Source organism: Pezoporus wallicus, unplaced genomic scaffold (genome assembly GCF_028554395.1).
Source record: "Pezoporus wallicus isolate ANWC-B61680 ecotype Strahan unplaced genomic scaffold, APGP_CSIRO_Pwel_v1 contig_2871, whole genome shotgun sequence".
Classification (NCBI taxonomy): Eukaryota; Metazoa; Chordata; class Aves; order Psittaciformes; family Psittacidae; genus Pezoporus; species Pezoporus wallicus.
In genome coordinates this window covers 278,132-291,082 of record NW_026640775.1, presented here as the reverse complement: position 1 = coordinate 291,082, position 12,951 = coordinate 278,132, and the positions used below count along the sequence as shown (strand labels likewise).

The 12,951-nt window shown below is 54.7% G+C and overlaps 2 protein-coding genes across 2 annotated transcripts; both read left to right on the top strand.

The window, feature by feature from the left end:
• The first annotated feature begins 4,210 nt into the window (after window positions 1-4,210).
• LOC130605312 (histone H5) lies at window positions 4,211-5,142 on the top strand. The gene has a single exon (XM_057420716.1). It carries the CDS (start codon window positions 4,383-4,385, stop codon window positions 4,959-4,961), a length of 579 nt encoding a protein of 192 aa, XP_057276699.1. The 5' UTR covers window positions 4,211-4,382; the 3' UTR covers window positions 4,962-5,142.
• Window positions 5,143-7,072: 1,930 nt separating this feature from the next.
• On the top strand, window positions 7,073-12,188 carry GCAT (glycine C-acetyltransferase). Its single transcript, XM_057420708.1, has 9 exons — window positions 7,073-7,289; window positions 7,375-7,505; window positions 8,329-8,430; window positions 8,959-9,105; window positions 9,394-9,548; window positions 10,292-10,374; window positions 10,726-10,897; window positions 11,302-11,423; window positions 11,837-12,188. Exons 1-9 carry the CDS (start codon window positions 7,088-7,090, stop codon window positions 11,986-11,988), a joined length of 1,266 nt encoding a protein of 421 aa, XP_057276691.1. The 5' UTR covers window positions 7,073-7,087; the 3' UTR covers window positions 11,989-12,188.
• Window positions 12,189-12,951: the final 763 nt, after the last annotated feature.

The window sequence follows — 12,951 nt, the reverse complement described above, 5'->3', positions numbered from 1 at the left end:
CCAGGCCTCGCCTGTGTCAGGGTGATATGGTCACCCCGTCATCTCTGCATCATTATCTGCTGGGTGCAGGGGAGCTGGGTGTGGGGAGCGTGGCAGGGAGGGAGATGACTGCAATGCCCACGCAATGGACAGCAGAGCCCAAGAAAGCATCCCAAAGTGATGCCTCCACCCCATCAACCTGCTCACAGCCACGTTGTGGATGTGAGAAATGTCCCTCTGGCAAAGGGGAGCCCCACAGCTCTACAGTACCCTGGTTTGCATGAGAGCCAGCATCCCTGCTCACATAAGGAGCTTGCCTTTTAGGACAGCTCATAAATATTTCAAAACAGTGGTGATCAGTCCAGCAACCAGAGGCAATATCCCTTTGCCATTCATTCGTATAGAATCATAGAATGGTTTGGGTTGGAAAGGACCTTAAGATCATCCAGTTCCATTCCCCATGGGCATGGATGCCTCACACTAGACTGTGTCAGCCAAAGGCGCTGTCTAACCTTGCCATGGTTAAAGCTAGCTCTGCTATTCATGGTGTCTGGGCTGAGTGGCTTCGTGCTGGGTTGACCACGCTGCATTGCACAGTGGGGGCTCAGGGCTGACGCTCTGGTGAGCACACTGGAAAATCAGCAAATTCCCCTGTTTTGCCACTAGACAAAGCACTGAAGCTTGAACCTGAGTGTCAGCAAGGGCAAGTCCTAGTGCTGGGGGTTTTGAGTCTCTTTGGAAACGGAAAGCAGGTAAAATCAAACGTCAGAAGTGCCCCAGTGCACTCAAATGCCAGTGAACAGCTGTCCTGCCCCTACAAGGGGATCCATAGCACATCCACGGTGCTCATGGTTTGACCATTTAAGATGAAATCCACAGCTGGAAGTGCATAAATCCCTTGGGGTCTGGCTGAACACAGTGTGGAGAGGGAGAAGGTGAATGGGATTACGGAGAGGATTCATCTGACGTCTATCCTCTGGGGTTTGTCAGAGAAGCAGGATTTCCCAATCCCTGCTAACTAATGCCAGAAACAGGAGGTACAGGAGGCTTGGAGCTGTTAGGTAGCTCTCCTCAGGGAGAAAAGTGGATTCAAGGGGTAATGCACCCCACCCTGTGCATGGTGGCTGGCTCCTGTGGCCAAAAATGAAGGCACGAGCCCAAGCCAGGCATGGCAGCGTGAGTTGCCTGTGGGAATAGTGTTCCCTTCCAGATGAGCGCCCTCCATGCTGCCTTGGCTCCACTTCCCACAGGCAGCAGGGCTTGCATTGCCCTGCAGCATCTGTACCTCATCTCCAGCCCCAGCACCCCACCAGGAGCCAGAAAACCTCTCTTGGTTCTGCCCAGCTCATATTAAGGATGCATCAGTAAAACAGAGCAGGGTTCCAGGGGTGCTTTCCAGTACCAAGCGGGTTCCTCTCTATGTACAAGTCCAACAGCAGTCTAATGAGCTGTGATCAATGTGCACCTTCCCTCCAAGTTCCTTGGTGGCATGGCATCTTATGCCCTATTTTGACTGGGCAAATACTAGGGATGGAAGCATTGGAAAGGGTCTGGATGAAAGGGATGAAAGGGATCTTCCCCCTATTTTGACTGGGCAAATACTAGGGATGGAAGCATTGGAAAGGGTCTGGATGAAAGGGATGAAAGGGATCTTCTCCCTATTTTGACTGGGCAAATACTAGGGATGGAAGCATTGGAAAGGGTCTGGATGAAAGGGATGGAAGGGACTTTCCCCCTATTTTGACTGGGCAAAAATTAGGGATGGAAGTATTAGAAAGGGTCTGGATGAAAGGGATCTTCTCCCTATTTTGACTGGGCAAATACTAGGGATGGAAGTGTTGGAAAGGGTCTGGATGAAAGGGGTGGAAGGGACTTTCCCCCTATTTTGACTGGGCAAATGCTAGGGGTGGAAGTGTTGGAAAGGGTCTGCATGAAAGGGATGGAAAGGTTGTATCTCTCCCATGTACAGGGGAGAGGGTGTTTGCCCGCCAGCAGCGGCACCCACTGGAAGATGCTGAGCAGCCCTGTTGGACTGCAGGAGGTGCCCAGGTGATGGGCTGAGATTAGACCCCTAATTTTCAGCTGGCTAAAGTTAGGTAAAACACATGCCCTCCTCCCTCCCTGCCGCCCCCCCCTTTTGCCTTCCCATCACTGTGCTGCCCTGATAATGGCATTGAAGCCTGGAGGCTCTGTGGTCAGCCCGCGGCACTGTGCCCACCCCAGGGGCTCTGGGATGATGTTACCCCTCCTTCTTGTCTACCCTCATAGCCCGTCTTGTGACAGTTGAAAACTTGGATGCAAATAAAAGCAGATGGTGCCTTATCTGCGTGCTCCTGGTTTGCCTACGTGCAGGCAGCCAGCGATGGCCGTTTATTCCCGTCTAGGAAAAATTAGAGCGTCTTTCAGGCGGTCAAAGTGTTGTACAGAGGCCAACAGAGCTTGTGCCTATGTGGGGTGCAAAGTGATGTATTCGTTATGTTTTAAGCATGAAAAAACAACCCAAGGGGGGTGGGAAGGCAGTTATTCCTCCCTGCAATCAGAAGCTCTTTGCTCTTAATAAAATCAAGTAGTTTGCAGGTGCTGCAAACCGTTCCTACTCTCCAAATGAAGAGGGGCACATGAAAGAGCAGCACCAGGGAGGGAAGCACAAGGGGGATGCCCTGACAGCCCTTCCACCGATGGGACGGCATCAGGGGGCCTAGTGCCTCCTTCTGGGACAGGGGCATGCTGCACCCTCCCACAGCACCTCTATATGTTAGGGAGAGTGCATCAAATTATTTCTATTTTCTAGTATTTCTAATTCTACTATTTCTATTCTATTTAGTATCACAGAATCACAGAGTTGGTTTGGGTTGGAAGGGACCTTAAAGCTCATCCAGTTCCAACCCCCTGCCATGGGCAGGGACACCTTCCATAGACCAGGTTGCTCCAAGCTCCGTCCAACCTGGCCTTGAACCCTGACAGGGATGGGGCAGCCACAGCTTCTCGGGGCACCCTGTGGCAGTGCCTCAGCACCCTTTTATGTTTCTACATCTACATTTGTTTGTATTTATAGATCTGTGTCTATTTCTATGTGTACTTCTGCGTGTCCCTGGCCAGTGGTTGTCATTCTCTGGGGGATGCAGGGCACACTGAAGCTACAGGCAGGTGCTTGTTGTGTATTTTACCACGCTGTTGAAGCAGGGGGAAGTTTGGAGGTGCTAGGGTTCACCCCAAGCACTATGCAGTGTGTTGGTGGGCAAAAGGTGGCTGCACCCACGTTTTTAAGAAATAAGGGGGAAAACATGATCAAAATCCTACAGGCAATATGCTGATAGCAGCTACATTTAATCTCCCAGGAACAGCCGATCACTTGGGCAGCTGGGTAAGGATGCCTGTCACTGGCATCTGTCCCCTCATGAGGAGCTGTGCTTGTCTCCCCCAAAAAGGGGACAGCCTGTTGTTTGGGACCCCTGACATGCGAGGGCTGAGCTGGTGTCCCCCCAAAGCAGCCGGTGGGGAACAAAGAGGGCAGAGTCACTGGGCAGTGGGTTATTGCTGCCGAGTCTTTTTTGAGCTCAGTGCTCACCCTTTTCTCCTTGGTGTCCCCTCTAGAGTCCCTCCTTGTCGCCTGATGCCCTCCCCAACATCTCTCCTTGTACTCTAATGTTTCTCCTTGTGTTGCTCCTTCTGTCCTCCCCAAATGTCCTCCCTCACCCTCAGCATCCCCTTTACGTTTCCCTCAACATGTCTTGATGTTGCCCCAAGTGTCCCTTCTATGTCCCTCTCTATCTTTCCAGTGTCCCCAAGCACTCCCCATTGTCCCTCCTTGTCCCTACCCAGTGTCCCCCAAATGCTTTTCCTTGTTCCCCAGTGTCCCTTGTTGTCCCCACCTAGTGTCCCCCCAAATGTTTGCCCTTGTCCCCCAGTGTCCCTCCTTGCCCCCACTCAGTGTCCTCCGAGATACTCTTCCTTGTCCCGCAGCATCCTCCGTGTCCCCCAGTGTCCCTCCTTGCCCCCACTCAGTGTCCTCCGAGATACTCTTCCTTGTCCCGCTCCATTGCCCCCCAGTGTCCCTCCCCATCCCCAGTGCCCATCCCTGTCCCATCCCGCCGGCTCGGCTCGGGGACACCCGGGGACACGGGTGGCGGGGGTGGGCGGGCGGGTCGCGCGTGGCGCGCGCAGGGGGCAGTCCTCCCCGCGGTCCGCACGGCGCCTTTAAAAGGGCGACCGGATCGTGCGCGGCCGCAGAGGCGGCGGCGGCACCGGCACCGGGAGCGGCACCGGGGTCTGCTGCGGTCCTCACCCACCGCTCCTCCGCCAGCCAATCCCCGCCCAGGGGCGGGGGCGCCGGCAGGGCGGGACAGGACAGGACGAGCCTTCCCGCCGAGCAGGGCATCGCCGGGCGTCGCGAAGCGCTGACCATGTCGGACAGCCCCATCCCGCTCCCGGCTCCGGCCCCCAAGCCCAAGCGGGCCAGGGCGGCGCGGCGGCCGGCGGCTCATCCGACCTACTCGGACATGATCGCGGCGGCCATCCGCGCCGAGAAGAGCCGCGGCGGGTCGTCCCGGCAGTCCATCCAGAAGTACGTGAAGAGCCACTACAAGGTGGGCCACAACGCCGACGCCCAGATCAGGCTCGCCATCCGACGCCTCGTCGCCACCGGTGTCCTCAAGCAGACCAAAGGCGTTGGCGCCTCCGGCTCTTTCCGCCTGGCCAAGGGCAACAAGGCGAAGAGGTCCCCGTCTAGGAAGAGGAAGAAGACGGCCAGGAGATCCACGTCGCCCCGGAAAGCGGCTCGGCGCAGGAGAAGCAAGTCTCCAGCAAAGAAGCCCAAGTCTGCCGCCAAAAGAGCCAGGAAGAAGACGAGGACCAGCCCGAAGAAAGCCAAGAGGCCAAAGACTGTTAGAGCCAAGTCACGGAAGGTGTCCAGGCCCAAGAAGGCAAAGCGGTCAAAACCCAAGGCCAAGTCCAGCGCCCGTAAATCACCCAAGAAGAAATAAGAAGCCAAGAGGCGTTTCGGTACTCTCCCTGTTGGTTTCTGTAAATAGCGTTTGCCTTTATTTTTACCCATTTCTATCGCATTTTATAAAGAATTGATTCTTGTGTGGAAATAATTAAAACAAGGCAGTTAATGAAAGGAAAAAGGAACACCTTTGGTACGGAGAGTTCCCATTTGTAAGAGTTACTGGTCTGGGTTTTTATTTCGAAGTCTCAGAAATTTCTTGTGTGTCTTGTTTGGTTTTTTTGCTACTGGTGGGCTGCTTGTTGGGTGTTTGAGTGCTGGTGATTCAGTGTGTCCGTCGAGGCCACACAGGGTTTCAGTTACTGATCCTGCCCAGGCTCCTTGGGGGTTTGTGTGTTTGCTGGGGCCAGGCAAAGCCTGCCTGTGTTGGAGGGGAAATGGGAACGTACAGCCACGGCATTCCCCGGAGGAGGAAAAGGGGTTTATTCCACCTCCCTGGGTCCCCACCATGGGTCTGAGGTGAGGGTGCTGCATGTGAGGTCTGGAGATGGTGTTGGGTGCTGGAGATAACAACCACTTGGGTGATGGGGCTGCCTGCCTCAGCTGGGTGGCGGTGACAGGGATGGGATGGGGGAGGTGGAGCGGGGCCAGGGTCTGTCCACATTTGTTTTCAAGGAGTTGGAGGTGTCCAGCAAGAGGGAAGGGGTTAATCCATGGGGAGGAATGGTCCTGAGCATGGCAGTGGGCAGCTCTGCAGGCAGGCAGGGTGAGGCAGGTCTGCTGGACACGGCCCCGCTATCACCCCGGGGCTCTGGCTTTCTGCCCAGGGGGGCTGGCACGACTCCAGGGCCGGACTGGCCCTGGAGAGAGCCCTTCCCCAAGCAGGGCTGCATGCTCCTGATAGCAGGATCTGAGCCTCAGGCAGGAGGTGCCTGACCCCCCTTGGCTACAGACATCAGGAGCTCCAAAATCCTCCATGCTGTGGGTGCCCAGTGCCCTTGGGCTTGCTGTGCCTAAATCTCATGGGCCCAGCATCTTCACACTCCCAGACCCATTGGCCTGACTATCCTAAATCACTTGGGCAGATGGTGCCTGAGCATTTTAGCCATCAAAGATCCTGAATTCTGTAGTTCATGGTATTGAAATCCTTGGCAAGGAGGCACCTAATCCCTTTAGGATCTTGTACCTGAGATCCTCGGACCAAACCAGCCTACCTAGGCTGAAGACCCTTTCAAGAGCCTGGTGCCTAATTCTCCTGGACATGACAGGCCTACACCACCCTGGCCTCAGGATTCCCCAGTCAGCTATAGTGGAGGATGGAGATGCCTGATCTAGCTGGACTCTGTGTGTCTAAACCCAGTGGACTTGTGGGTCACAAACTCAAATCCCTTAGGCTCAGACACCCAGTCTCCTTCAGCTGGTAGGTCCTTGGTCACCTCAGCTGGATGCGCCCACATCCTACAGACCCTTTGGTTCATTACCCTCTATGGTGGACACCCACAAACCACCTAGGAGAGGACCCAAGTCACCTGTGCTGAGCACCCCAAGTCCCTCAGGTGGGAAGACCTAATGCTCCTGGGCTTGTTGACCCTCAAGATGCAGTACGGCCTGTTGCTCAAAAATCCTCCAGGACATAGTACATAGAATCATAGTACCATAGAATAGTTTGAGTTGTAAGGGACCTTCAAAGCTCATCTAATCCAGGGACATCTTCAACCAGACCAGGTTGCCCAGAACTACATCCAGCCTGGCCTTGAATGTCTCCAGGGATGGAGCATCCACCACCTCTCTGGGCACCCTGTGCCAGTGTTTCACCACCCTCAGTGTAAAGGATTTTTTCCTCACATCCAGCCTGAATCTCCCCTTTTTTAGTTTAAAATCATTACCCTTCGTCCTATTGCAACAGGGCCTGCTGAAAGGTCTCTCTTCATCTTTCTTGTAGACCCTTTAAGAACTGAAAGACTACAACAAGGCCTCGCTGGAGTCTCCTCCAGGCTCAGCAACCCCAACACAGAATCACAGAACCAAGCAGGTTGGAAAAGACCTTGAAGATCATCAAGTCCTTTTCCATGAGCAGCTTTCCAGCCGCTCTTCCCCGAGCCTGGAGCCAAGCACCTCCCTAGCTGCGCTCCTCCCCGCCAGGGGGAGGAGCGGGGCATCGGGATGTGGCGCGGCGCGGCCGTGAGGACGCTGCGGGTCTGCGGGGCCGGGACCCCCCGGTCCTCATCGGGAGCGGCTTCGGCTCAGCTCCGCCGGCTGCTGGAGAACGAGCTGGAGGATATCCGAGGCGCCGGCACTTGGAAGAGTGAGCGGGTGATCGCCTCCCGACAAGGCCCCCACCTCCGCTTGACGGGCGGAGGAGGCGGTGAGTATGGGGCAGGCGCTCGGTGTCATCGGCTTCTGTCCCCGTTCGCCCTCGCTCAGTGCTTCTCTCTTTCTCTTCCCCGCAGGGATCCTCAACTTCTGTGCCAATAACTACCTGGGGCTCTCCAGCCACCCCGAGGTGATCCGCGCTGCAGTGGAGGCCTTGGAGGAGTTCGGCGCAGGGCTCAGCTCTGTCCGCTTCATCTGTGGTACCCAGGTACAGGGCGGCATGCCTTCCTCTAGGGTAGCCATTCTCAGACTCCCTTCTCAGTACTCACGTGTATGTGCAGTGCTAAGTTACACGTGGCCAGGTGGAAAAAGAGCCGGCTGTGTCCGCACCAGCTGAACATCTGGAAATATGCCAACTTAAAGCGTTACAACCCCTCAGAGAACAAAGGAACCAAACACCCCTCTGAACTCATAGAACCATAGAATCACAGAATGGTTTGAGTTGGGGAAGGGACCTTCAAGCTCATCCAGTTCCAACCCCCTGCCACAGACAGGGACACCTTCCACTAGATCAGGTTGTTCCAAGCCCTGTCCAGCCTGGCCTTGAACACTGCCAGGGATAGGGCAGCCACAGCTTCTCTGGGCAACCTGTGCCAGGGCCTCACCACTCCCATAGTGAAGAATTTCTTCCTTTTATCTAATCTAAATCTCCCCTAAGTTTGAAAGACATTCAGAAAATTGATGTCTTTTCCCCTCCCTTAAGGGTCAAAATTGCAGCCAGCCTGACTTGAATTGCCTCTATCAAACCCAGCCTGGTTTATCCCCGTCAGCTAGTTAAGTGCAAAGAAAATTCCCCCCATGGGTGGGGAGTTTGGAGTTTCTGCTGTGCTTGTGGTGTCCAAACCCATAACCGCATTTTAGGTCTGTGTTTGCAAACACATGCTGAACGCAACTAATTTCTGCCATGCACGCACACCTTTTCTGGATAAAACCTGTCTGTTTCTTCCCCTTGCAGTCAGCATCTAACAGCCGTGGGCAAGTGAGGACTTGTGCTGCCCCGCCAGTGACGCTTGCTCCTCTCATCTCTTTAGAGCATACACAAGGACCTGGAGGAGAAGCTTGCACGTTTTCACCAGCGGGAAGATGCCATTCTCTATCCCAGCTGCTTTGATGCCAACGCTGGCATCTTTGAGGTTTGTAGGGCTTTCATTGTGTTGTGCATGCAGGAGGGAGGTGATGCCAATGTGCCTGCCATGCCTTCCAGAGGCTACGATGTGAGCTCTGTGCCACAGAAAAGATGGTAGTGACTGGTGGTGGAGAACCCCAGCTTGGTGCCCTGGGACTGGGGAAGCCATGAGGAGGTGTTTAATCAGCCTCACCTCCCCCTTCTCAAGACAGGCTCCAGCTTTTGGGGAGGGCTCCCATTCTGTGGGAGGTCTGTACTCCCCTTTGAAGCATAGGCAGGGAAAAGAGGCCATTCCCCAGGTTTGCTAGGAAAGGTGAGGGAGGTTTTGAGCTCAGAAGCCACAGGCAAGAGCCTGGCCTAAGGAAATAAGGGGATAAGGTGACTGGCAAGGAAAGTGGAAAGTTAAGCGGTGCCAGGAGAGACGTGGGAGCTGCAGTCAGACACAGCCTTGTCCTCTGCCCTGAGAGATGCTGGAAGATCTTGGTGAGATGGTGCCCTGGAGCAAAGGATGATCCTTTCTCTTTGGCATGACCAGGCCCTGCTGACCCCAGAGGATGCAGTGCTGTCAGATGAGCTGAACCATGCCTCCATCATTGACGGGATCCGCCTGTGCAAGGCTAACAAGTACCGCTACAAGCATATGGACATGCAGGACCTGGAAGCCAAGCTGCAGGACGCGCAGGTATGGAGGTCTGCTCCCACCCTAGTGTGAGCTTAGCTGTGCTGCAGTAACCAGCCCCAAAGGGTGAGCTCTACCTTTTCCCATGCAGTAGGCATTGGTTTTGCCCACAGGCACGTGTAGGCATGGATGGGCAAGGAGGGTAAGCAGCTGGTTGCAGTGCAGACCCCCCTGTCTCAGTTAGATACATCCATGCCCTACAGGAGTTGAGCTATGTGCCAGTCTTCCTCGCCAGCCCCTCTCCTCAGGGTGACATCTTCACCCCTGGAGGCACCACTCTTCCTCCCATAGAAACATCGTCTGAGGCTGGTGGCCACTGATGGTGCCTTCTCCATGGATGGTGACATTGCACCCCTGAGGGAGATCTGCCAGCTGGCCCAGAAGTACGATGCCCTGGTCTTCATTGATGAATGCCATGCCACAGGCTTCCTGGGACCCAATGGCCGGTAAGTGGCCGTTTCAACCCTGTTTCTTCCCCAATAGCCCAATAGCCTCTGAAGCAAGGCCAAGGGTATTGATAACTAACATATTTTTGTGGGGGGGTCACCACTGCTTGAAGGTTTTGCACCCCATCTTCAGGGCACCTGGAGGGAGATACTTTAGCAATGACCCATCCCAACATGACAGCTGCTTATCAGTGTGTAAGGGATGGTGTGACCATCTCATCTGCTTCCAAATGGGAGACAGTTGGACTTCCTGATTTCCAAATCCTCCTCTCAGATATCACTTTCAAATGCTTGGGGGCTTTGTGGAGTTAGCTTGCACAGATTAATTCCCTCAGGGCAAGTTTGATTAATTCCCTCAGGGCAAGTTTTCCTTCCATCCCCTGGAGATCCTCCAAGTGTCAAGCAGTGCACTTGGCTGCAAGTGTTTGCCAAGAAGAGATGCTTCACAAGCTTGCATTGCTAGTGCTCTGTTTGCACTATTAAACATCTGTGTGGGAAGTTTGAGTGCTCTCCCATCTGTAAGGGATGAAAACCCCATGCTCTTATCTCGGGAGATTCTAGCTTAGCCTTTCTGCAGAAGAAGAGAAGGTCAACACTTGGGTTGAACTACCACGGGGGTGTTACTCCTTTAGCAGGGACCTGGCTGGTGGCCCTTTGTTTCCCTTGAGGCATCCCTCAGGTGTAGAACAGCTTCCCTGGTGTGTGCTGGCACAGCTGAGAATGTGATGTTCCTTCTACTACAGGGGTACTGATGAGCTCCTGGGAGTGATGGACAAAGTCACCATCATCAATTCCACCCTGGGAAAAGCTCTTGGAGGAGCTGCAGGTGAAGGCATTTCCTGACCAAGGTTCTCCATGCCCTAAAGAGCTCCAAGCTCCACAGCATCACTGATGTTTCCTTCCTCTGCCTAATGATAGAGCCACAACTGCATGTTGTCTTTTTCTACTGGTGGCATGAGGCTCAGTTTGGGACCCTGCCGCAGGGTCAAGGGAGGTCCTGCCATGTACTTCTTTTACTTTCATCTTCCTTGTGCACTTGCATTTGGGGTCAAGGTGGAAACTCTTAGTAAAAGGCACGAGCTGTGATGCTTTTAGGCCTGCTTTGTACTGGAATTCCTCCTGTAGGTTACAGGTTACTCTGGTGTTCCTTGTCCATTTGTCTTTCATCCATCTGCAGGCGGGTACACAACTGGCCCCAAACCCCTCATTGATTTGCTCCGACAACGTTCCCGCCCATACCTCTTCTCCAACAGCCTGCCCCCCGCCGTGGTGGGCTGTGCATCCAAGGCCCTGGACCTGCTCATGGAGAGCAATGCCATTGCACAGTCCATGGCTGCCAAGACCCAACGGTGAGCGGAGCACACTGGGGTGGGAGCAGGGGAAGGGGCTCCTTAGGAATGTGTTGTGCATGTGTGTTTATTCACCCTCAGTGACAGCCATAGGTGGTTTGCCAGTCATGGCCTGGGGGTGCTCGGGGAAACCACAGAATGTGCCTGTGTGTGTCAGACAGATCCGGATGCTCTGTGTGCTGGGATGAGTCTGCCCCTCAACCAGCTGCAGTCCCATGGAGCTGAGCAGGAAGTGGCTGGAGATCACTCCAAAAAGAGGGATCCCTTCCCTGCACAGGAGATGCACTTTGGAGCAGCGCCACATCCAGCCCTCGGTGGCCCAGGCTACCAGGGGAAGGCGAGGCAGTGGTCCCCCAAGGACAGGGGTGATGAGGTTTGCCTCATCCTCTTGTTCTCTTCACCAGGTTCAGAAGTAAGATGACAGCAGCTGGCTTCACCATCTCAGAGAAAGACCACCCCATCTGTCCTGTCATGCTTGGGGACGCTCGGCTGGCTGCAGTGATGGCTGAGGACATGCTGAACAGAGGTGAGCCAGAGAGGGAGCTCTAGATGCAGACACATGCCCGGAGGGAAAGTACAGCCGGGGGTAGTGCTACCATCCCTCCTGCAGAGGATGCTCCTGCATGAAACCTGTTATTTCTTTAGCCTCCACCTGCAAACATCCTCTTGGTCTCCCCCAGACGTTGCTGACTTCACCTCCTCTTTCTGTTGGAGGTGGGAAGTTTACATTAGCCCTCTTGTCCTGCTAGGCTGGACTCCATCCCCACCACTGGCCCTAGGCCTCATTTCCATGCTTGAGAGCAGATGCCCCCTGAAAACCCTGAAGCCTGGAAATGGTTGAAGGGGGAGGGATGATCCAAAAGCCCTTCTATCACCCAATACCACCTCAACCTCCCTCCCTGCAAGCCAGCTCTAACTCTCCCTGCATTTCTTCCTCAGGCATTTATGTCATTGGCTTCAGCTACCCTGTGGTCCCCAAGGGAAAGGCCCGTATCCGGGTCCAGATCTCGGCTGTACACAGCGATGAGGATATCGACCACTGTGTGGAAGCCTTCACCGAGGTGGGACGGAAACATGGAGCGATACCTTGAGGGGCCAGCGAACACCTGCTGCGGTGCTGTCCTTGCCCATGACCAAGTGCCTGTGCCAGGGGAAAAGGCTTGAGGAGCATGCTGCCAAAAGCAGGACCAATCCTCAAGGCATCACAGCCCGCGGGAAGCTGTGGCTGTTGCAGTGTGCGGCTCTGGCAGCCAGCTCTTGCATCATTAAAGGTGTCGTGCAGTGCAGCGGATATTTGTCTGGCTCTTGTTTTCTCATCCAGGAGCTGCAGTCCATCCCCATCTTCTACTTGCTGTGGCTGAACACTCTGCTGTGTCTTTCTGGAAGCCTCAGTCCTGGTGCTGAAGCACTGCAGCTCATGCTGTCTTCTGCTGATGGAAATGTAGCTATGCCTGATGTCACCTGCTTCCTCTGTGCTCTCCTGCAGGTCCAGTAGCATCACCCTGGTAGATCTGACAGCTGTAATTCCCCACTGAGGCAAGGGGTTTCCTAAGTCTTTGGCAAGATGTGCTACCAGCAACTGGTCTGAGACAAGACATGGGCCAGCTGAAACTGGTGCTCCTTTCTCCCCCTCTCACTCTTAGGTGCTAGGTGTGAGGCTTGCTTAGTTCCCTGGGGCTGGCTTTAAGGCTTTACCCATCACTACGGTGCTCCCAAACCTGATCTGGGTGCTGCATCTTGCCCCAGAGAGGCTGCTGGGCAGCAGGCAAGCTGAGGTGGTAGAGGCCAGCAGCATGGAGAGGGAGACTGTGTCTGCCTGGGGCTGAAGCTGAGGGAAGAGCAGGTGCCAGAAACCTGTAATTTTCCTCCATCAGCTGCAGGCTGGGATCGCTGGATTTGTTCCGGCAAGCTGTGCTGGGGTAGCAATTTAGCACTCAAGCTAAGTGGGACCTGGGCATCTCTCAGGATTGCTTTGTTTGCATCAGTTTTGCTGCAGATGAGAAATCATGTGTGACCTGCTGTCTGCCCACGTGCTCAGCTGAGGACCAGCTGCC

Coding starts and splice junctions, on each gene's coding strand:
- LOC130605312 (XM_057420716.1), top strand. CDS start 4,383: ATGTCGGACAGCCCCATCCCGCTCCCGGCTCCGGCCCCCAAGCCCAAG.
- GCAT (XM_057420708.1), top strand. CDS start 7,088: ATGTGGCGCGGCGCGGCCGTGAGGACGCTGCGGGTCTGCGGGGCCGGG. Junction 7,290..7,374: donor CTTGACGGGCGGAGGAGGCG/GTGAGTATGGGG, acceptor TCTTCCCCGCAG/GGATCCTCAACTTCTGTGCC. Junction 8,431..8,958: donor CCAACGCTGGCATCTTTGAG/GTTTGTAGGGCT, acceptor TGGCATGACCAG/GCCCTGCTGACCCCAGAGGA.